Source organism: Carassius auratus, chromosome 17, assembly GCF_003368295.1.
Source record: "Carassius auratus strain Wakin chromosome 17, ASM336829v1, whole genome shotgun sequence".
In the NCBI taxonomy this organism is placed as follows: domain Eukaryota; kingdom Metazoa; phylum Chordata; class Actinopteri; order Cypriniformes; family Cyprinidae; genus Carassius; species Carassius auratus.
The window spans coordinates 830815-855257 of record NC_039259.1 but is presented as its reverse complement, the minus strand read 5'-3'; the positions used below and the strand labels follow the sequence as shown (position 1 = coordinate 855257).

The 24443-nt window shown below is 38.2% G+C and overlaps 1 protein-coding gene across 1 annotated transcript; it reads right to left on the bottom strand.

Moving 5' to 3' along the window:
• Positions 1-5321: 5321 nt before the first annotated feature.
• On the bottom strand, positions 5322-24150 carry vash1 (vasohibin 1). Its single transcript, XM_026285236.1, has 7 exons — positions 23132-24150; positions 11708-11796; positions 10706-10762; positions 10421-10495; positions 8694-9075; positions 7517-7626; positions 5322-7442 (listed from the first exon to the last, which is right to left on the bottom strand). The coding sequence occupies exons 1-7, from the start codon at positions 23459-23461 to the stop codon at positions 7370-7372; spliced, it is 1116 nt and encodes a 371-aa protein (XP_026141021.1). The 5' UTR covers positions 23462-24150; the 3' UTR covers positions 5322-7369.
• Between the last annotated feature and the right edge of the window lie 293 nt (positions 24151-24443).

Here is a 24443-nt window from a genome sequence, read left to right as displayed (position 1 = left end):
TGGCCCAATGTATTTATTAAATGTGATTAAATATTACAAATTAAATTAAATACAAATAAAATAATATGATAACGTTCATGGGTAATTAAAATACTCAATAACTAACTGAATTATGAATACAACATACTGTAATTTCAGGTCAGAGTTTGGTGTAAAGAACATGAAAGCATTGATCTATCCTTCTTTGTCTCAACGGTTCAGGTTGGTGGTGGTGTAATGGTGTGGGGTATATTTTCTTGTCACACTTTGGGCCCCTTAGTACCAATTGGGCATCGTTTAAACGCCACAGCTTACTTGAGTATTGTTGCTGACCATGTCCATCCCTTTATGACTACAGTGTACCCATCTTCTGATGGCTACTTCCAGCAGGATAATGCACCATGTCACAAAGCTCAAATCTTCTCAGAATGGTTTCTTGAACATGACAATGTTCATCACTACTCAAATGGCCTCCACAGTCACCAGATGTGTGTGTATGTATGTATGTACATATATATATATATATATATATATATATATATGTGTGTGTGTGTGCATGTGTGTGTAGGCTATATTGTATTCCACCAAAAGAATATAATACATTTATATAGCTTTTATTAATTTATTTTATTATTTTGGTGGAACAGGGAAGGCCATAGCAATTCAGGAAGTTAAAACCACAAGTTAAAATATTGGCAACATAATTTAACACAGATATAATGCAATTAAGATTGTTGTTAAACCATTTAGGGGGAAAGTGCTCAAGTGGCGCTTGTAAAAATATAAAAGCGGTCGGTTTCACCGTGGCAGCAGTCGCGGCAGCGCTCGTGTGAAGCCTCCTCGTGATGGGTGTAAAGACAATCAACTCTACCGGTGCGACTCCACTGAGCAAGGACACCGACAGGGCACTTGAGTATTGTTTTTCTCCTCTTTCTTTACTTTTTGTATAGCTTGTTCTCAAATACTTATTTAGGTCACTTGTAGTCACTATGTGCTTTCAGATCTCTACTATCACAACTAACATTTGGAGAGCACGTAATGTCCATCGAAGGAAGGGCTATCCGACAAATCTACGGCCTGTCCCTTTGACCTCAACTACTACGCTCTCTATTCCAGTTGGTCTCTGGAATTGCCAGTCTGCTGTTAACAAAGCAGACTTCATTTCCTCTATTGCTACTCATTCCGTTCACAACCTCATGTCCCTAACTGAGACTTGGATCAAACCTGCCATACTGCCACCCCTGCAGCCCTCTCCACTAATTTCACTTGTTCCCACACTCCTCTTACCACTGGGAGGGGTGGAGGTACGGGTCTCCTTATATCCAAAGAATGGAAATTTGATCTTCAGCCATCACCTACATGATGTAATGGTAATGGTTCATTTGAATCACATGCCATTACTGTAACCCACCCTGTTAAAATCCACTTTGTGGTCATTTATCGTCCCCCAGGTCAACTGGGAAACTTCTTGGAGGAGTTGGATGTGCTTCTATCAAACTTTCCTGAAAATGGTTCTCCTCTGGTACTGCTTGGTGACTTCAACATCCACCTAGATAAACCCCAGGCTGCTGACTTCAAAACTCTGCTCGCCTCATTTGATCTCAAGCTAGTGTCCACTACAGCGACTCACAAATCGGGCAACCAACTTGACCTCATCTACACACGCTGTTGCTCTGTGGACACCTCTTCAGTTGCTCCACTGCACACCTCTGATCACTTCCTCATTACTGCTAACCTAGCACTTACTCCTGAAGTGGCACACACTCCAACGCAGGTCACCTTTTGACAGAACCTATGCTCACTCTCTCCATCTCGCCTATCTTCTATGGTTTCATCCTCACTTCCTTCACTCTCTCAGTTTTCAGCTCTGGACACAAACAGTGGACAACACTGGACACTATTTGCTGCACTCTAACCTCTTTCTTGGACAACTTTTGCCCACTATCGTCAAGACCAGCACACACTACCCCATCTGCCACCTGGCTGTCCAAGGTTCTCCGTGAACATTGCTCTAAACTCAGGGCTGCAGAGAGGAAATGGCATAAATCAAGAAACTCTACAGACCTCAGTGTGTATCAGTCTCTCCTCTCTTCCTTCTCTGGAAATGTCTTCACTGCTAAAACATCCTACTACCACAACAAAATTAACAAGTGTTGTGATGCTCTGACACTTTTCAAAACTTTCTCTTCTCTTCTTAATTTGCCTCCACCTCCTCCTCCATCGACTCTTACAGCTGATGACTTTAGGGCTGCAACTAACGATTATTTTGATAATCGATTAATCTGTCGATTATTTTTACGATTAATCGGTTTATGTACTTATATTTTAGTTTTTTTCCATTTTTTCCCCAAGTAAATTATTAATAAAGAGTCTTTATCATTCAGCATAGATTTTTAAGAGATTTTAAACATTTTGCATTGTCATATCCTCATCAAAAATATACCTGGAGTTGTTTTATTATGTTAGTAATCCTTTGTCGAACTCTTCTGCAATCAAAACACTGACCCATACTCTAGCAAAATTCACAAGGAGATTTCAAATATTGTTTTCACCATGGCAGTCCTTAGAGCTCCTAAAGTAATTTAACATCCCAAACAAAGCTTAAGGAATCTTTGAGAACATATTTTCACGAAGTATAAGGATAAAACAGAATAAAATTGCAGTGCATTGTATTTTATTATTTACTGGGAAAAAGCTTTATAGCTTATGCTGTGAAATTGTAAACAATCCTTCGAAAAAAAGTGCCAATGGCATGAAACCTGAATGGAACTCACAATTTAAAGTAAAATCCATCAGAAGGTTGTCCAGAAAAAAAAAAATTGGGACACACACAAAAAACCTGCTGTGTGAAAAAGAGCAGTGAATACTTAGAAAAGAAGTGCATTTTAAATATACTCAAACATTTACCTCTCTCATTCAGTCATAATTAGGCTGCAAGTCTGAATTTTGAACTGGTAAACGACAAACTGATCACATAACATGTTTGTAAAGCTTTAAATGTTAACTGTTAAAAAGCAATGTTATCAGCTTTTACGACTAAACATTTGCAAACAACCTTGTACTGGAGAATCTGCACAAATAAAATTCTTAGGGGCCGTTCACATATCGCACCTAAAAACGCGTGGAAAACGCTAGTCGCGCCGCTTTCTCCTTCTTTCCAAAGCGCTCGGGCAGAAGCGCCCCTGAGGCGTCTGCCTTTGCTTAGCAACCATGACGTGCTCTCTCCATGACGTGCCCTCTCCATGAAGACCCGGAAATTTCAGCAAAGGATAAATAGATGCGGTGTGGACGCGCCTGGAAAAACGGGCGTATCGCACCGCGTGCGTGTCGCGACCGCGTCGCTTCCATTATGAGAGTGCATACTGCGCGCCTACATAGGAAATAACGAACTTGAGCACGCAAAAGACACGATATGTGAACGGCCCCTAAAACAGTTCAGTAGTGTTGAGTTTACAGGTTACTCTTCATGTTGAAGGCTCAAAGTAAAGTACTCCCACTTCCCGCTGAATGCGCAGAGACGCTGTTCGGGAAGCACGTGACATAAAACGAGGCCAGCTATTGGCTATTCGCTACTTCACCTGCTGTACTGGCTGAGTAAAACCTCAGGTGGCTCATTACTGCCACACTTTGGTCACCGCAGATTTGAAATATGCACGAAATGAGCCGCTTATGGCAATTAAAATTTATTTAGCGACGAATCGATTACTAAATTAGTTGACAACTATTTTAATAATCGATTTTAATCGATTAAATCGATTCGTTGTTTCAGCTCTAGATGACTTTGCAGTTTTCTTCACAAATAAGACAAGAACCATCAGTGACAAATTTTCCACACCACAAACTGAGGATAACTTCACAATGACCAATGCACACTCTCTCTCCTCCTCTCCACTCTCAGAGATGCACGTTTCCAAACTTATCCTGTCCAATCATCCTACTACTTGTCCACTTGATCCGATCCCCACTCACCTCCTTCAAGTGATCTCTTCTTGCGTCATACCTTCACTTACTCACATTATCAACTCCTCTCTTCACTCTGGAACATTTCCCTCAGCATTTAAGCAGGCTCGGGTAAGCCCACTGCTCAAGAAACCATCTCTAAATCCAGTGCTTCTAGAAAACTACAGACCGGTATCCCTTCTTCCATTCATTGCAAAGACACTTGAGTGAGCTGTGTTCAACCAGCTCTCTATGTTCCTTGTTCAGAACAACCTCCTGGACAGCAACCAATCTGGCTTCAAAATTGGCCACTCAACTGAGACTGCTCTGCTCTCGGTTACTGAAGCCCTGCAACTAGCAAGAGCAGCTTCCAAATCCTAAGTACTCATCTAACTGGAGCTGTCCCAGATTTTATTGTCAACCCTCAGAAAGTTTGGCATCTCCGGAACTGCACTCCTGTGGTTTAGGTCCTACCTCTCTGACAAATCCTTCAGTGTGTTTCGGACGGGTGATGTTTCTAAGTCACAACAACTTGCAACTGGGGTTCCTCAAGGCTCAGTACATGGACCACTTCTCTTCTCCATCTACATGATGTCATTAGTAATTGTTATTCAGAAGCATGGCTTTTCTTATCACTGCTACGCTGATGACTCCCAACTCTATCTCTCATTCCAACCAGATGACCCGACAGTAGCTGCTCATTTCAGCCTGTCTGAGTGACATTTCTAGCTGGATGAATGACCATCACCTTTAGCTCAACCTTACTAAGACAGAACTCCTGGTGGTTCCAGCTAACCCATTGCTTCATCACAACTTCTTTATACAGTTGGGTTGGTCAACCATAACTCCTTCCAGGACAGCCAGAAACCTAGGAGTTGTGATGGATCATTAGTTAAGCTTCACAGACCATATTGCTACAACCCGGTCCTGCAGATTTGCCTTATACAACATTAGGAAGATTAGACCCTTCCTGTCAGAGAAGCCACCCAACTTCTTGTCAAAGCTATTGTTTCCTTCCAGACTGGACTATTGTAACGCTCTCCTGGCGGGCCTTCCTGCATGTGCTATCAAGCCTCTGCAAATGATCCAGAATGCAGCAGCGAGGGTTGTCTTTAATCTCCGTTATATCTCTTAATATTATTTAATAAAACTTAACTGACATGAACTACTGTATTTATATTAACACGTTAACAAAGATTAATAAATACTTAAATTTATGGCTCATTGTTAAAGCATTAACTAATGGAACCTTACTGTAAAGTGCTTGCATGTATTTATTAAATTAAAAAATGTAACATTGATGAATATGTTACTATTTTTGTGACGTATGCTTGTAATATTTTGTATGTTTTAGCACTTTAATCTGGAGTATCAGAAGTAAGATGTAACACGACAGAAACATGTTTCTTGTTTGACAAAAACAATTTATAGGCAATTTATTGTACATTTCAGTTTCAAGTGTCACAAAAGAGCCAGTGAGTGTTTGAAAGACATTCAGTGCCGTGACGTCAGAGTGAAAAATCAACAACAGCAACATCTGTTAATCACACACAGTTAGTGAATCATGTGGCAGGATGCAGTTCTAATGAAGAACCTTTAACAGCACCAGCATCAGTGTCTTCTGCACACATCAGAATCACACTAGTGCACTTCATAGTGTCTCACAAGTGTGTGTCTACTGTAGGAGAACATCTGCTAATGAAACAGACTGTTACATGTCTACACCACGCTACTCCTAAAGTCAACATGAAATGATGCTCACAGTCACAACACATTACGAGGTATTCAACAGAGAAATCAATGAATGATAGTTGGTTGGTCATTATGAGAACGTGACATCAGGGGAGAAGCATGACATATTTTGATGAAAGATTATAAAGACAAACATTTAGGCTATTTCTCTAGCATATGATGCAATGATGAAATATTTAAGGGCAGGAACATGAATTCAAGTCAATTTCATGTTGACTTTAAAAACTTGGATGTGTATAATTGAGCATCCAGTCTTTCAAAAGTTAAAAACATTTCTAAACCTACAGGGAGCGAGGGCTGCATTCATAACTACTGAACCCTGTATATTCTGATCTGCAACATCATTTACATACACACATGTCAATTAAAGCGGTATCATGATCAGTACTAAAGCCATCAGATTCACCAGTGGGAGTGCTTTTCCTCTTTCAAAGCCAAATATTTGCTCTGTTGTAGTTCAGGCTGGAATCACTCATGAAACCTGATGACTAAATAAGAAATGTCTATACTATAAGTGTCGCTAAGTGCAAAAAGTGTGTCGGGGGGATTGCAACACTGCAAAAAAAAAAATTATATATCTTCTGTATTTTTGTCTTGTTTTCCAGTGCAAGTATCTAAATATTCAAATATCAAGATGCGTGTACAGGGCTCGAAAATTAACTTTTTTTACTTGTTAGCACTGGTGCGCCCAACTTTAAAGATTTCGAAGCACCCACCAAAAATGAATGAGCACCACAACTACAAATTATATATTAACGAGCCTTGGTATACTCTAGAAACTAAATGAAACCGAGTCTTAACTCTGCGCATCAAAAAGAAGTGAGTTTGTTCAAAACAAACACATATTTGCCAGCATGCTCAGAAAAATAAACTGCATTAAAAGGGGAAGCTAGAAAATTTTATTTTTTGTTCTGTTTTCCATTAAAATGATCTAAAGATTTTTCGGTAGCACTTTATTTTACAGTCCTGTTCCTCATGTACATACTTATGTACTTATTATAGTAATTACAATAACCATGTAATAATTAGGTATTTAACCTGAACCTACCCCTAAACCTAACCCTACCCCATGTAGTTACCTTGTATTACCAGAACTTTCTTAGATAAATACACTGTAAGTACACTATAAGTACATGTTAGTACACATACTGTAAAATAAAGTGCAACCCATTTTTCTATCAAGAAATATTTACTAGAGGCTAAAAACAATAAAACTAAACATTTGACACCAGTGACACATATTTTTTACTTGTTTCCAGCAAATATTTACTACTTCCTCCCCCCCCCCCCAAAGAAAACAAGACTCAAAATTAAGTTGTTTTGCTTCAAAAGAAAAAGTTTCTTGAATGATTTAGAAATGTAAAGACTATACCGGAAAACAAGACAAAAACACTGAGCCAGAAAATGATTGCAGTCCAAAAACTGATCCAAGGCCCCAAAAATGGACTACAGGCTATCCTCTAGTAGAGTTAAAGGTTAACTTGCATTGTATTTACAGATTAAATATGAAAAGTATTGAAATGAATATAAATATGATGCATTGTTCCTAATGTGGCTATTCTACTGAATGAATGATTAGAGAAGGTGTTCATGTCTACCCTTATAAGTGAACACATTCTCTGTGTAGCATGATACGTCTTCAAGTGAACACACATCTTCATCCTCTCACGGCTGTTTCGGCCTTTGTCTCTTCATTCTCTCAGACCCTGATCTGGTATCCGTTCACATCAGCCGTGGGCCCTGCCGGCCCGGCCCGCTTCTCCACTGATGACCTGTAAAACAGCACCACCTGTTTGTCAGATGTTGTGTTGTAACTGTATCAGTGTTCTGTTTGATCTGTAAGTACCGTCTGTCGCTTTGGCTGTTCTTGCGCATCGGACTGCATGGGGTCCTCAGAGGAGATCCCATATCCTTCTTCCTGTCTTTAGGCGGTGATGGTGGAGCAGCTTTACCAATCTGAAACACAGACCTCAGTCAACCACTAAACTCAACGCATGTGGTGTGATTATCAACATAAGACATGAAACCTTCTGATTATTTGAAATGGAACAGTTTATTGAACCTTTAGATAATAATAAAAAAAAAATCCATCTTCATGTGTTGTTTGTTTTAGTATCACATTTGATCCATCAGGCATTTAGGCATATAATCTGATACAATGAAAATATGGAGAACAAAAAAAAACAGGATGAAAATAAATATGCAATTTAGTAAATTGAGATTAAATTTTGATGCTTACAATGTAAATCAATGAGATCTTTATAACAGTACAGCAGATTCTGACATAAAATGATCTAAATATCAGTGGTCACACTATATCTCCAATAAAAAGATGATTGAAAGATGAAGAAATAAACACCCCTCAAAAGATGTGAGATGTTTTGGAGGCTTGGGAAGATCCAGTGAAAGTAAATCTTCTAACAAAATGGCAGTGGGATGTCCTGGTTGTGTTTGGAAGGAGGTAGATTAGCACCAAATTAAACATTAGCGTAAAATGTTTATGCTACCTGGCAGATATCACTAGTGTCACTAAATAAGTGTACAAATCTTGTCTAGTAATACTTTATTTTAGTGCTGCCTTTGACACCAAAGATTATGCCATTTTCTTGGACAGATTAGAGAAATTCATTTTGCTTTTGTGGACAAGAATTAAGAAGTTTGCATGATCGCCTGCCACTTTTTTTTACAAGAGGAACAGTCAAATCTAATGCAAATTGAGTATGGAATGCCACAAGGCTCTGTGTTGGATCCATTTTGCATTTAGACAACCTAGAGAAGTACGATAAAAGTTTTTGAGAAACCTGTTTGTAAATAATCATTTTTGCAATTCCATTTGGTGCAGCACACCTTCACCTTTACATTTGCTGAAAGCATGTCATTTCTGAGACACATTTCTCTGATACCGGTCAGGTAAATTTTATGTGAGGTATTCCTTACAAAATTACTGATAGCACCTTTGTTTCTACACACAATTTGGTACTGTCAGCAGTATTATGATTTAACCATAGGTGTATCATCCGTACCTTCAACCTCATATCCCGAGTGTGTCTCTCCAACTCTTTCCTCAGCTCTTCTTTGGACAGCTTGTCCACATCCAGCACCGAATGCTTCCACTCAATCTGCTCCACACTGTGTGGGTCGTGTGACACATAATGACCGATCTTGACCTTGCACAGTGTGTGCCAGTACCTCCGATAAGCCACCTGGAACTCTTGAAGGAGGTCCGTGAGTGTTTTGTACTCCAGCGGTTTGTACATCAAATCCTCGCGGCGACTGATGCCCAGAGCACCAAAGCGACCGCCGCTGTGGACACCCAGCACAATGTGACGAAAATGACTCCCTGAGAATTGCGTTTTAAAGCTGAGAGGAAACCGCTCGACGGTCGGCATGCTGTTGGTGAGGTAACTGAAGCATCAGCTGTGTTAAGGGAGTCAGTGGTAATATATACAACAGACAGCTGTGTAGAGAGGGAGTGTTAAAGTCAGCATGAAATGAAAATCTACTTTCTAAATTCATGCTGATGTCAATGAGAAAGATTTATCCATACGTTTCATTTAAAAAATAAAACAAGCTTTCCATCAGTGTCCAATTACAAATTAATAAACATTTTAGGCTACATTGTTTTCATATTTAAGAACTATCTAATCAAAATCTTTTTTTTTCACCTTTTGTTTTATCTAGTTTAGTTTTTATTATGTCTTTACCATTTAAGACAGTCTGACAGAGCACTTTTATGGACCCAGCAGGCAATAATCTTTACAAATCTGTCTAAGCCCTTAATTCTGGACATCTCCAGGACACCCAAGAAATCCTTCATCCTTCTTTATGTCACTAAAATGTTTAGAAGATTACATAAAGAATGAACTGGATTCGGAACTTATTTTGATCAACAAGTAAACATAAGTTAATTATAGATCCATCTCAAATTTTCCATTTATGTCATAAATTTTTAGTTTAGATCAGAATTTAGCCATAGCACAATGACTGAACTTATCAGAGTTAATTTTATATCCTGATTGGGGTTTAATCTAATTTCTTATACTATTCAATCGCTGCCTTTAACACCAAAGATCATGCCATTCTCTTGGACAGATTAGAGTATTATATTAACATTTGTGAACAAGCATTAAGATGTTTGTATTATTGCTACCACTTTTTGTGGAAAACGAACTGTCAAAACTAACACAAATTAAATATGGAGTGCCACAAAGCTCTGTATTAGGTCCTCTGTTGTTTTCATTTCATGAAAATGGGATTTTAATGGAAAACAACTCTATATTTATTCAGTGGCTCTGTATTTACTACATACTAGAAGTTAGTTGAGTGCATTTTGAATAAGAATACATATAAACATGTAAAACATATTAACATTATTGTCCAAAAAAAAAAGAAAAAAGAAGAAGAAATAAATCCATAAGACCAGACGATTGCAATGCATTACTTGCTGAATGTCCTTTAGTAATAAACAAGATCAGCTGGTTGAAAATGCTACAGCAAAAGCTTCTATCAAAACCAAAACATAATTTGATAATTTCACTTTGATCCGAACACTTTAAGCAGCATTTTCAGTCCAGATTGTTTCTGAATGACACATCTGAAGCAGCTGTTATTGAATGATGGAGAAGTTCAAAGCTAGCCTGAACCAACCACAAACACAACTTGTATGAGTGCAGCTATTACACTTTTCATATGCTCAATGTATATGTTATTAAAATTTTAATATTTTCAATCCAGTTCAAGTAAAGGATACATTCCGAGGATAACGGCTTCCAAACATTTAATTGGTAGAGATTCTCTTGTCATTTCCTTGGCAATGTCCATCAATCTGAAAAACACATTGTAGATAATTATGCAACAAGAGTCTGTTTGCAAATTATATTTTTAAAAGATGAAAATTAATTATAAGGTCTATTATTAATAATAATAATAATAATAATAATTGAAAGTACTGAATTTCGTAAGCTAACAGCAGGAGTTTGCTTTAATTGAAGGATAAAGCTTTATGAAAGTAGACAGATGTGTGGACGGGTCTTACGCTGTGAGTGGCCTGATCTTCTTGATCTCAAAAAACTGTGTTCCAGTGTGATTGTATCTGACAGACAACGTTAAGCTCAGAACACTGTCAGGAGAAAAACAATGCACTATATAAAGTCAGCCAATATATCAAAGTTTATAGAAAATAACCTATATTATGAGTGAAATATATCATGAGAATTTCTGAATATATATACAGAGAAAAATGTCATGTAACAAATCATTGTGTCAAACATTGGCCAAACCAACAGCACACACAATGTTTCATTGTTCTTGACATTTTCTGATATTTCAGCTGTCATCATCATCAGAGTGAAAAACACTGAGCTCTTGTGGCCTAAATTCCATCTGCCTACAACATGACAATAAGCTGAAATCACTCGAAAAAATGTAATGGACAACAATCGCCAAACCCAAAGTCTCTGTTCACTGAAAACGTGTTTTTGCTGTCAAATCTTGTCTGATTGTGATCAAGTAAAGGTCAGAATAAGGTCAGTAATATCTCCAGATGAACTCTTACTGGACTGAAGCAGCTCAGCTTTACTTGATTCTACATCAATCATGTTTTAGAGTCTCAAATCTGATCCTCAGGATCTTTTGAGGAGCGTTTGTTTCCAGAAGCTTTACTTTCACTGTTCCTCAACAGAGGAATGATAAATAAACTAGTTTATTAAAAGAAATGTCATGTTTTTTGAATCATGACTTCCTGACGAGTTATATTTTATGATTTTAACTTTTTTCTTTGTTCTTTTTGGAGTTTGGTATCATAAACCACCAAACTAGTTTGGGCGAACTATTTCTTTAAAATGATCTACAGCATTAGTTCATGCTGACCGATTCCTGACCAGTGTTCATGATAGAGTCTGGACCAGTGTGATAGAGTCTACTCCAATAATGAACAATTTACCGACATTATAAAGTTCATTCAGCATACAGTAACAATGAGGAACAACATCAGCACATCGATGTCTCTCCTGACAGACGAGCGAGAAAGAAAGGATACTGCAAGTCCCTGATGTATCTCTGTATGGCTTCCAGACGCTGGGGAATACTGCTGTTGGGCTGGAATGTAGGCACACTTGGTACTGGTATCTACAGGGTTAAAGAAGAGTTAACAGCTGGACAGAGACATCACGTCATGTTAATTAACGACAGACCATGATATACAGTCCAAGCTGATCAGTCCTTGATTCAGTGTGAAAGGATGGTAATATAGGCTAGTGACAAATGGTCAAAAAGTGCTTTAGTTTTCGAGATACCCCTACCGGAGGTAGAACTAAACCCAACAATGTTTTTCTTAATCTCTAAGGTCTCCCATATATGAAATGGATTCTTGGCTAAAAATATTTTACTGCTAAGATTGTTAAATTAACAGATATTGTTATACACCACAAAACCAATAAAGGACTAAAATATAGCCTGTCCGTATGGGAGTTAAGGCATATAAACTAATGCAGATCAATCACACAAGCTCTGAGAGCTTTGAAACTTGACATGTTTGTAGTCAGGAAGTTGATTTAACTACTAGAAAAGACTGGATGTGAATATCTTGATGTATGGAATAAATAGACACATGTAAACACATATCTAAAATAAGCGGACATGCACAAATTTTATATCTATGCAGAATGTTTTCATTTACTTTGTGCTTGCTTTGCCTGGCATTATCATAGAAACACATATGATGGCTTGTTGGAAAGGTGGGGTTGTGCTGAATCCAGCAATACCAAATATGTAAATATATGATAAAAGAGAAGTGTTCTGTCACTCAATGTATGAGGTGTCCAAAATGAATGAAAATGGAACACTGACATAATTGAGTCCAAACCCATTCATTATCAGTGGTGAGGAGAATGTTGAGAAATTCAAATATAAGAGACATCAAAAAATATTAAATATGGCACCTTGTACTATATGGAAACAAAGATTGAAATCGAAAGATAACACCTTACCATAGCACAAACAGGAGACCAGGAGTTTTAACTTAATGAACTTTTTAATAAAACTATAACTTAACTTCACACAATACAACTTAAATTATTAATATGTAAATATATAATAAAAGAGAAGTGTTCTGTCACTCAATGTATGAGGTGTCCAAAATGAAAGAACGATGGACAAAATAGCCTCAAGTCCAAATCACATTAACAGTGGAGAGAGAAATGTTGACAAATTCATGGTTACTGCAAAGTAACTTACATTAGGTAAGTGCTGATCTATATTTATGATACATTTAATAATGATACATTTCATAAGGCACAGTATACTATACAATTCATATGAACCACAGATCCAATTGAATCAGGTTAACACTGGAATGGAACACCTTTATTAAAATATCGTCACTGACGGGCAGAATCCTCGCATGTCCAAATTTTGTCTATTTCATATTTTTTCACAATTCAATGCTATTGGTCAAACCCCACGTGGTAAACAATCTAAAGTGTTGAAAATAGATTGAGAGCAATTCTCTTAACTCCATTGGGCACTTCAACTGTCTGAGAATCCTCGTAACGCCACCTCTTCTTCCCTCCGCGGCAGGAACTTCCACGGCATTTTGTGTCCTCAGGATTTAAAGTCGCAACGATTGAGAAATCCTCGTCGAGCAACACATAAAGCAAGCCTTAACTCTGATTTTATCTATTTTAAACTATGATATCAGTTATTGATGTATTTTAAATGTCTACTTATTACTAGGCAAGGCAAGGCAAGTTTATTTATATAGCACATTTCATACACAATGGTAATTCAAAGTGCTTTACATAAAATAAAGTAAAATAATCATGAAGAAAAATAATAAAAATAAAGACAAGCAATTTTAAAACTTTTAAAATTATGAAAAACACTGCTTAACTAAAATGAATTTAAAAACAGTTAGAAAATGATTTTACATAAAAAAAAGTGAAAATATAGTGCAATCAGTTCGGACATTGCACAGTGCTCATTTAATAAATGCACAGCTAAACAATGAGTTTTGAGTCTAGATTTAAATGTTACTAGTGTTTTAGCACATCTGATCTCTTCTGGAAGCAGATTCCAACTGCAGGCAGCATAGTAACTAAAGGAGGACTCCCCTTGTTTTGTGTGAACCTTTGGTATTTCTAACTGACTTGATCCTAGTGATCTGAGTGCTCTGTTAGGTTTATATTCAGTGAACATATCTGCAATATATTTCGGTCCTAGGTCATTTAGTGACTTATATACGAGTAAAAGTACTTTAAAATCAATCCTATATTTAACTGGAAGCCAGTGTAAGGACCTGAGGACTGGTGTGATATGCTCAGATTTTCTGGTTCTAGTCATAATCCTGGCAGCAGTGTTCTGCATGAGCTGCAGCTGTCTAATGGTCTTTTTGGGAAGGCCGGTGAGGAGGCCATTACAATAGTCCACCCTGCTGGTGATGAAGGCATGAACAAGTTTCTCCATGTCTTGGCTGGAAACAAAACCTCTAATTCTTGCAATGTTTTTGAGATGATAGTATGCTGATTTAGCTACTGCTTTGACATGACTACTGAAACTCAGGCCGGTCTCCAGAATCACACCAAGATTCCTGACATGATTTTTAGTTGTTTGACCCCTAGAGTCAAGGTATGCATTCACCTTGAACACTTCATGTTTGTTTCCAAATGCAATGACTTCAGTTTTTTCCTTGTTTAGCTGAAGAAAGCTCTGGCACATCCAACTATTAATTTTATCAATGCATTGGCAGAGGGAGTCAATAGGCGGATCTTTTGTGATGTCATTGTTTATGTTTGTCGCGTTGCATCATGGGAATCGTGTGGCAGGAAACACCGCTAGATACCTGTAATTTGATTGTTTTGCACGTTTGGAGGAGGATTTAGAGAAGAGGATGGTTCACTCTTGCTGTGTGGTCGATTGTACGGTTAGTTGGGGGCCTGATAAAAAGTTTTTTCGAATTCCCTCCGAAAAGGATAGCGAAAAATGAAAGAAATGGTTGCGTGCAATTAGGCGATTGAACCTGGACGTTCCGAAGAAAGCCTGCAGCTTCTGATCGAGTTTGTGAGGCACATTTTGTTCATGGTAAGTCTTAGTGACTATGTATTTATAGAAGATTGAATAAAAATAAATAAAACTGAGTCAAATCAACCGAGTCATATGTTTTCGCTTTCTGATTCAGGTGTCCCAAACCGCAATCCACAGCACCCAGACTATGTTCCTCACATCATTCTGTAGCTGTGCTTTGCTGCAAGCCTCACTAGTACATGCAGCATTTGTAAGTCCTATCCTGACAGCTGCTTCTACTTTAAACATTAAAGCTGCTACACGACTGCATGTTTCTCCAAGACTGGATTTGTAAGAAGGAGAAATGTGTAAGCTGTGATATACAATTTTTCACCATTAGTACAGACGCCATTGAAAGTCTCACACTGAAAACAATTGAATTGGTACAACAGTCACTAAATTTTCAGTAAATAAATAAGTAAATAAGAACACTGATCAATGAAGACTTACCCGGATTTGCAGTCGCAGTGAGCAGTGATTATTTTGCCGTTCTCTTTGGCGATCACCCACGGGAGATGCGAATCATGCTGTGACTCTGCTTGGCCAGGTCTAACCTCTGCTTTTAGCACGATCACTGCTTTCTGTTTGGCAGAAAAGATTGGCCCAACTTTTTGAGAAACAAAATAATCATAGGCCTTCAGACTTTTGAAAGCCTTTAATCTTTCATGAGTGAAGGGTCCAGGGGTTTCTATTAAATAAGAATAAATGTCTCCCCAGCAGATTGGTGGCCAAGACACGGGCGAGTCGGACCAACGTTTTTTGTCATCCCAGATTTCATATTTGCTTTGAATAGCTTCGATTTTGTCACCAATACAAATTTTGAGCTTCTCTCCAAACCTCCTCCGGTCTTCAGATGTTAAAGTGCTTATTTATTGAGGATTTTGCCCGCTAAAGGCCCTTCACACCAAGCACGATAACTATAAAGATAACGATAAAGATATAGTTCTAAAAATTGTTCTCAATATTAAAGAATAGCAGAGTCCACACCATAACTATAACAATAAAGAAACAATATCGTTGGAATCACTTTCAGAATGATTTTCCCCCCTGATGAACGATAAAACATTGCCAACCAATCAGAATCAATCCTGCTGTAATGAGCTCGAGAATTTAAAGCAGCAGACATGCCGGTAAATCTGGGTATCATCAGCATAGCTGTGATAGGCAATTTGGTTCTTTCTCATTATTTGACTTAGTGGAAGCATATACAGGCTAAACAAGAGCGGTGCAAGAATTGACCCTTGTGGCACTCCACATGTCATGGACGTCCACTTAGACTTATGCTCTCCTAGACTCACATAATAGCCTCTCCCTTCTAAGTATGACCTGAACCATTTGAGTACCATCCCAGAAAGCCCAACCCAGTTTTCCAGTCTCTGTAGAAGTATGTTATGATCGATAGTACTAGGGTTATTATTACTAGGCTTATTATACTTGTGCATTGAAGTTTTAAAATGTATCTAATTTCTAATTCTACTTGTATTGAATTAAATGTTTTGGATACCAGCATTAAATTATTGTTTTTATTATTATTTTACTGACTCAAAGTTGGCACTGTGCATGTAAAATGCCCCAAGTAGGCCAACAGGTTTTATTTATGGGAGAAAAAAGGTCTGTCTACTGGCGCCAAGTAAGCCTATCTTTGCATAACTGTTTTTCATTTCTTACAATAACGAATGAAAATCGTTAGGTTAGATACATTTGAGTAGGCTTGTTTTGTTAAAAATCCATAGCTGTAATGCTTCGGTAATGGTCCACACAGCTGTAATGCTCCACACAGCTCACGCTGAAAAGCGACGCAGTGCTTTACTAGGAGACTGGCCCCATTCTCTCTTACACGGATGCTTCACTAGCATCATCGAATGCCTATCAGAATCCGGGAGTTAAGACCGCAGTTTGAGCCAGTGGCTTGAATTGATATAGCTCAGGCCCTGGCCCTGTGTCCTCAGACACCTCGACATCCTCCACTTCAGGTGAAGGTGGGGGAGAAAAGTCCTCTACTTGAAATGAACGCTCTGTTGCAAAACTACTTGCGTCACTAGAGTCACTCTCCATTTTAGCGACTCTAACAGCAGCTGTCAATTAATCTGTCACTGAGGGTCTCAGGTTCACGCCCCACCGGCTCAGCCCTGCCCTTGGTTTGTCCCCTCTATCTCCGCTGTGCTCTGCCCACTTTTTAACATTTTTCAAATATTGCCAGTGGGTGGAGTCAGGCTCTGACCAGGGGTTTAGTTACCCCTTAAAGACTTATCTCTTGTCAAAAGGCTCGACACGACCGCAGACTTTGATGAACACTGCTGGCAGCAACGACGTCTGTGTCTGTATCATTCTTATCAATGAGTGCATAACCTCGTATCTCCCCACTCCCAAGTCATAAAAATCTTGTATCTCAGATTAAACATGATTTTGTCCCACCCTCTTTGTTTTTTGATGATGGAAGCATAAAGAAGACAACAGCAGCTGCCAAGTGTAAAAGAACCATCAGCATATATCATTGATGGCATGGATCTTCTTCAAATGCTCAATGATTCAGCCTTTCAAACGTACAATGACCTGGGTGAGTGTGTCTGGAAAAAGATCGCAACTTTAATGGGAAAGGAAGGTAACAGCTGTGTCGTTATAGTTTTTGATAGATATGACCACCAACACTCAATCAAAGATCTTGAAAGACAAAGAAGAGGCACCAAGATGGGCATCCTAGCACCAACCTGGATGAACTGAGGTGTCAGCAGCAAATCTACCCCCAACAGAAGATGGCTTCCAGCAACATGTGCTGAGAGCCATGTACCTAACAGCAGTGTGGCATCACAGCCACCTGGCCAAAACTCTTCTCTGGAACCCAGTTGGTAGAGGATGAAGGCTCAGAGAAGGTGGCTGCATTTAATCTGTGATGTTCCAGAAGGCACCAGCACCTAAAGGAGTTAGAGACCTCACCCACCTCTACTGTAAAAACGAAAACTGCACCGATGCCACCAAATGCCAGTGTCTTTCTGTGGGCTTGACCTGCACAGGGTTTTGCTCTTGCCCTGACTGTCCAAATATGACCCACTTTGTCACAGATGACAATGTGGATGAGTGGTGTGTTGCAGTTGTAACATCATGGGGGGTTGACCCCAAAATGTTTCAAGAGGGTCTGGCTGCAGGCTTGTACTTACACTCTCAGACTTGCACACTCAGACATTTGCACTCCCGCTAGTGACATCACTTGCAGTCTTTATTTTTTATTTTGTTTATTTTTTTTATTACTTTTCGTTTGAATTTCCCAACATTTTATAAAGCCAGGTTGTGAAGACAAGAAAAAAGAAACTAAATTACAATGTCACTTGCAATTGCTACTTGAACTCTCCGCTACCTGTGACATCACTTGCAATCAACACAAATCGTGCATGTTGCCAATGGAGACAAGACGCTGTGGTGGTGATTAAATTATTAAAACTAATTTAGTACTATAACGTACAGGGTCCTGCGAGAAAAAGACAAGATCGGCAAATCCATGGCCAGAACACCAGAATATGAACATTTGCACAAAGTCTCTAGCTAAGCATAGAAAAAAAAACACTTAACATGGCTTAATATATTAAGATGCTATTAAAATATCAAATTAAATGTACAGTTCATTAATATAAGGAATATGTAGTATAGTATAGTATAGTATTTTCCTCACATACCGCAAAATGTGGCATAATGGACATAGATGAGAAAGGCCAAACTCATGCTTCTCTACTTTATTAAAATACATAACTAATATGTACAGGCAAGCAGGTGAGCCCAGAATAAACGCAACACGCAAAGTTTCACATTAAGCATTTTTCCATATAGAATAAACTGTCTACAACTTGTTTATATCACTGTCTTTGTCCATTAACCTACATTATGTGTTTTATTTATAATGATTTTCTATAGGAGGAAAATGTTTAATGTACAATTTAACGCACTGCGTTCTGTACTCGTCTTCTTGCCTGTACGGAGTTGATCCTTTTAAAATCACTTAATGCATAATGCCGTTCATATTTGCTGGTCTGTATATACTTAGAGTCAACAACAAGACATATAGGCTAGGCCTACTAAATTGTCTTTATCATCTTAGTCTGTTATTAGGCCACATTAAGTGTTATGTTGTATGGGAGGACAAAGTTTGCACATTGTGTTCATAGCCATCTGCTTGACTTGCAGTAAATTGAATAATAACTATATATCGAATTTGATCTTTTAATTGAACTTAATGTGTCTGAATACATTATGCCATATTAAGTGTTAGGTTTTTTCTACAGGAGGAAAACGCTTAACAAAAGACTTTGTGCATTGCGTTCATATTCTGCTGTTCTGTGGCCAAGGTCTGTGCTTGTCTTTTTCTTGCAGGACCCTGTACGTTATAGTACTAAATTAGTTTTAATCGTTTAATCACAACCACAGCGTCTTGTCTCCAGTGGCAACATGCACGATTTGTGTTGATTGCAAGTGAAGTCACAGGTAGCGAAGAGTGCAAGTAGCGATTGCAATTGACATTGTAATTTAGTTTATTTTTTCTTGTCTTCGCCACATGGCAACTGTTATAAAATGTTGGGAAATTCAAACAAAAAGTTATCAATAAATAGAACAAAATAAAAAATAAAGACTGCAAGTGACGTCGCTAGCAGAAGCAGTGTCTGAGAGTGCAAGTGCAAGTCTGCAGCCAGACCCTTCTCCAATGGTTACCAAAAGCAGTTGATGTTCCAAATGGTTGCTGCTAGAAAATAAACTAAACAGCCTGAGAAGACAGGGCTCATTTCCCCGAAGAGTGTTTGTTTCTTTAGTTAGATTGCCATTTGTTTTATTTAAGACAGTAATTTAGGTTGTATTGTATGAAGTTAAGTTATAGTTTTATTAAAAAGTTCATTAAGTTAAAACTCCTGGTCTCCTGTTTGTGCTATGGTAAGGTGTTATCTTTCGATTTCAATCTTTGTTTCCATATAGTACAAGGTGCCATATTTAATATTTTTTGATGTCTCTTATATTTGAATTTCTCAACATTCTCCTCACCACTGATAATGAATGGGTTTGGACTCAATTATGTCAGTGTTCCATTTTCATTCATTTTAGACACCTCATACATTGAGTGACAGAACACTTCTCTTTTATCATATATTTACATATTTGGTATTGCTGGATTCAGCACAACCCCACCTTTCCAACAAGCCATCATATGTGTTTCTATGATAATGCCAGGCAAAGCAAGCACAAAGTAAATGAAAACATTCTGCATAGATATTAAATTTGTGCATGTCCGCTTATTTTAGATATGTGTTTACATGTGTCTATTTATTCCATACATCAAGATATTCACATCCAGTCTTTTCTAGTAGTTAAATCAACTTCCTGACTACAAACATGTCAAGTTTCAAAGCTCTCAGAGCTTGTGTGATTGATCTGCATTAGTTTATATGCCTTAACTCCCATACGGACAGGCTATATTTTTGTCCTTTATTGATTTTGGGGTGTATAACAATATCTGTTAATTTAACAATCTTAGCAGTAAAATATTTTTAGCCAAGAATCCATTTCATTTATGGGAGACCTTAGAGATTAAGAAAAACATTGTTGGGTTTAGTTCTACCTCCGGTAGGGGTATCTCGAAAATTCAGGGGCAGTGTCACTAGCCTAATAGACTATATAGGAGTCAAAAGCTGTTTTTCACGGTGATGCCATAGAATAACTATTTTTAGTTCCCCAAAGAACCTTTAAAAACCACTTATTTCTTAGTGTGAAAATCCTTTTTGTGCAATGGAAAGATTCCATGGATGTAAAAGGTGTTTCATGGATTAAAAAATTGCCAATAAAGAAACTTTTATATTTAGAGTGTTTATATATCAGCGGAGCAGTAACGGTCTGGATCTGGGTTCGGCTGAACTCAATGGATATTGATTAGATGCATCTGCTCTGATCATTCCACAGGGGACGAATTAAAGAAATAAAGCCAGTAAGACAGACGGAAAGCAGTCTTCAAACTGCTGGGATATATCACTGATAGCACTAATAGAGTGCTGCAGGGATGAGGTATTTTTATAGACCAAAACCCAGAAATGAGTTCTAATTTTAGCACTTCTGTGTCCATCGTCCTTAAGTTGATTCGTTTTTTTTTTTTTTTTTTTTTTTAAATGGGTTATGGGTTAAATGCCTTAAATACGGTCTATGGTGAACATAAACTCAAGATATTTTCATGTTTTATTCCACAACATTAAATATCTAAGTAAAAACCCCTTGAAGTGACTAACAAGTATCTAAATGGGACAAGAAGGGATCAGGACATTAGTCTTCTATATAACATTAGTCTTGGACACTGACTTGTATTTCGGCTCCAAAATTCATAAAGGTTGTGCTTATTCATGAAGATTGTGATCAACAAACTTTTGTTGTAGGGTGATGTGAACTTCATCATCACCGCAGAGCTGTAATGTAAGAGTTAGAATAGGATCATGAATCACAGATGTCTTGGTATCTATTGCATCTCTTTTGCTTCAATGACAGCACCGAAGCTTCTTAAGCAAAACCTCATTGTATCCTTCGTCTGAAATATTTCTAAAACTTTTTCAATGAGGTCTGGCCCTGAGAAAAACATCTTAAAGTTGAATTCAGTTACGTAACTGTACATAACGAGTTTTTTTTGTTTTCGATTTGTTTTATTTCGTTAAGTAGTCATTTAAACCTTTGTATAGACACATTTATTATGTCTGTGAGGCATGCATTCACTGAGTTTCGGTTCATTAATGTACTCCTGTTAAAGAAGAGCCGCATAAAGTGCATCATGTTTGTTTTCTTTATTTTCTAAAAGCACAACTTTTTGCTGATGTTGTGAGTGCACACAAATAAAAGTAGACCCTTTGCAGTTACAAATGATGCATTACTCTTACCTTAATGAGCAAAAACAACAATGTATTTACTGAAAAATAATGCAAGTGATCATGCTGGTGTCTCCATGTCCTGAAGCATCTATTGGATATAGCGCACATTTATCTGGGTCTAACGTTTAAACATTGTTATATGCTTGAACTTTATATTTATACATTTTATTTTAGGCAAGTCGTGATGATTTGAAATGCTAAACTGATCAAACATAAGCTCACTATCTGCCGCTGGTTGCTTGGTCGTTATAAAAAAATAAAAAAAATAAATAAATAAAAAGTAAAAAAATATATATGCTCCAAACGTTTTTTTTTCCCTCCTTAAATTAACTTAATAATAAAAAAATTAAAATAAAAAAAATGAAATTAAACATAATCACTTTGCTATTACATACAAAACTGAAGTATTTTAATAGCTGAAACTGTAGTATAAGCTGTTTAGGCAGTGTTTAGCTGTTCAAATCGGACACTAGAGCATCCCTTCATTCACACACAGTGAAGATCTGATCAGAATCAGTGGAGATGGGCCAAGTCTGGAAGATTGTGCTGCTAGAGAGAGTGTGGCCAGCTGGTTTAACTTTTGTTCTGGTGCACCTAAGAAAAAGGCTCACCAGTGCAAAATGTTAGATGGCATTTTATTATTCTTTTTTTTTTTTCCTGACCTTTGATGATCCAGTTCAACCACACTAATAAGCAAAAATGTGCTTGTATTGTGTAAATGTATTTGTGTTTGATTTGAGTTATGGCTGAATATTGTTGAACTTTGTTCTCCTGCATCATATTCTTCACGTGATTAGTTTAAGCAGCGTGATCTACTGTTCAGTTTCCTTCAGCCTGAGGCACATTCACTTCACTTTTTATGTGAAAAGGTTTTTATATTTGTAAAAGAAGATCTTTTTATATTAGAAACAAAAAAGCAAGCCCTGCCCAGATTTAATAAGTAACTCAAAAGTAACTAGCACATTACTTTCCATTAAAAGTAACTAAGTAAAGTAGTTAGTTACTTCTTTTAGGGAGTAATCAATATTGTAACATTACTTTAAAAGAAAATTTTCCCAAGACCTACAGATCTATGTTCTTTATTAATACTTAAAGTGCTCTATTTTCAAATACTAATTTTATACTTCGTATGCTAAAAATTATTCTTTATTAAACTTCAGAATATCTCAACTGTGCTATTTCAGGAAACCGTGAATATGCACTAAAATGCGCTTTTAACATACTATCTCTTTATTTAAATAAATAAACAGTCACCACTGAAAGATGGTTTCTACGAGCAGTTATTAAATACATGTTTTAAATACAGAGATAGTGACACATTTTAGTTCATATTCATGGTGTCCCCAAATAGCAGAGTTGAGATGTTGTTAAGAAGTACTAAAGAATCATTTTTTGCATACTAATTACAAAGTTAATGAGTGAAACCAGAGCACTTTATGTGCATTATTTTTTGTTTTAACATGGGAAAGGGCCCCCAGAAGAACACCCACCGGGTGTTTGTTCAGGTTTCTCATGTGAAGCTGTACCTTGGGGAGGTCGCTGGTTCCCCGTATCCTCCTGGCCACTGCTTCTCCATCCGGGTGGATGCGGGCCACGTGCCGCCACATCTGCTCCCAGGTCTCCTCGTTTATGGGCAGACCCCCCCTGTTAATAATGAACGGTATCCCACCATCCCTCAGGTCTTCTCCTTCGTCCTCCTGCTCCTCGTCTCGCTCCAGACTGAGAGCAGTCCGCAGCATCCTCAGTCCAACAGAAGAGCACGGCTGACTCAAACAAGTCCTGATTCCTGGGTTCTTCTGGATGATCCTCCTCGGAGAGGAGCCGTGATGGACGGTCCCGCAGCAGGACACCGGCATGGACAGCCCACAACCCGGCCGGAGATAGGAATTCTAGGACCTTCTTAAAAGCACGATTAGGAAATTGCTGTGGGCCCCTAGAAACCCCTGGGCCCCTTCTGACCTCTGGGTCCAGCAGAGCCACGGCCCTCGGGGGGATGGCTGGGGTGTCCGGACACAATCTGACCCCCAGCCGCAGCTCTGTCAACATATATCAAGCAGCATACTAGTTCTGACAGCATGCAGAGCAAACACAACACGTTATAAAGCACGTATCTTCTGATCACAGCTTACAGTAGCACCAGACTGACTCCCCTCTGATTTATACACAAACAGCGTGTCAGATCACAAACAAACAGCATTTGATCTTAGATTATACATTTAAATGTAATACGCGACCGCGGAGAACACAGAAGTCACGTGGACGCGTTTAAATCAGGTGTAAGTGACGAAAACGAGCGGTTTTACAGACAATGAGAGGACAGCCGCTCCTCTGACGTCACCGGACCGCCGGCCGCGCGCTCGCTGTCAGTCACGCGCTTATTAAACACGGTGCGATGGAGTGCAGTGGTTTTCCGTGTCCAGCTTTATTTTGTCTCGGTGTAGGGTCCGAGCCATCGCCCTGCCGAGTCACAGATCCCGTTATACGACGCTGATTGTGATGCCTGATTCATGAACGACTCGTTCTTATGAACAGAATCATTTTAAAGACCCGATCGAATCGATTCGCGAAGCGCTTGTAGAACACCGGACTGTACGAGTTTGTATTAAGGGTAAAACTGAGATTGGACACCGGACTGGAGCAATAGTATTATATGTTACAGTAATGTTACAGAAGAAATAGCATTATTTTAACCTGCTGTTTATTACTGATGTAAATGTATTAATAATAAAGGTTGATACAACAGTTGATGCAGCTATTACTTCTAATAATTTACAAAAAGTGCTGAACAACGATTATATGCCAAAAATAAAGTACAATTCCATGCGGAAACTTACTAGG

What these genes read in the sequence shown, in the direction of transcription:
- vash1 (XM_026285236.1), bottom strand. Translation starts at nt 23,461, where the DNA reads ATGCCGGTGTCCTGCTGCGGGACCGTCCATCACGGCTCCTCTCCGAGG. An exon ending in GAAGCCGTTATCCTCGGAAT is followed by an intron (nt 9,076 to 10,420) that starts GTATCCTTTACT and finishes CTGATGCTTCAG; the next exon opens with TTACCTCACCAACAGCATGC. An exon ending in CTCGGGATATGAGGTTGAAG is followed by an intron (nt 7,627 to 8,693) that starts GTACGGATGATA and finishes TCTGTGTTTCAG; the next exon opens with ATTGGTAAAGCTGCTCCACC.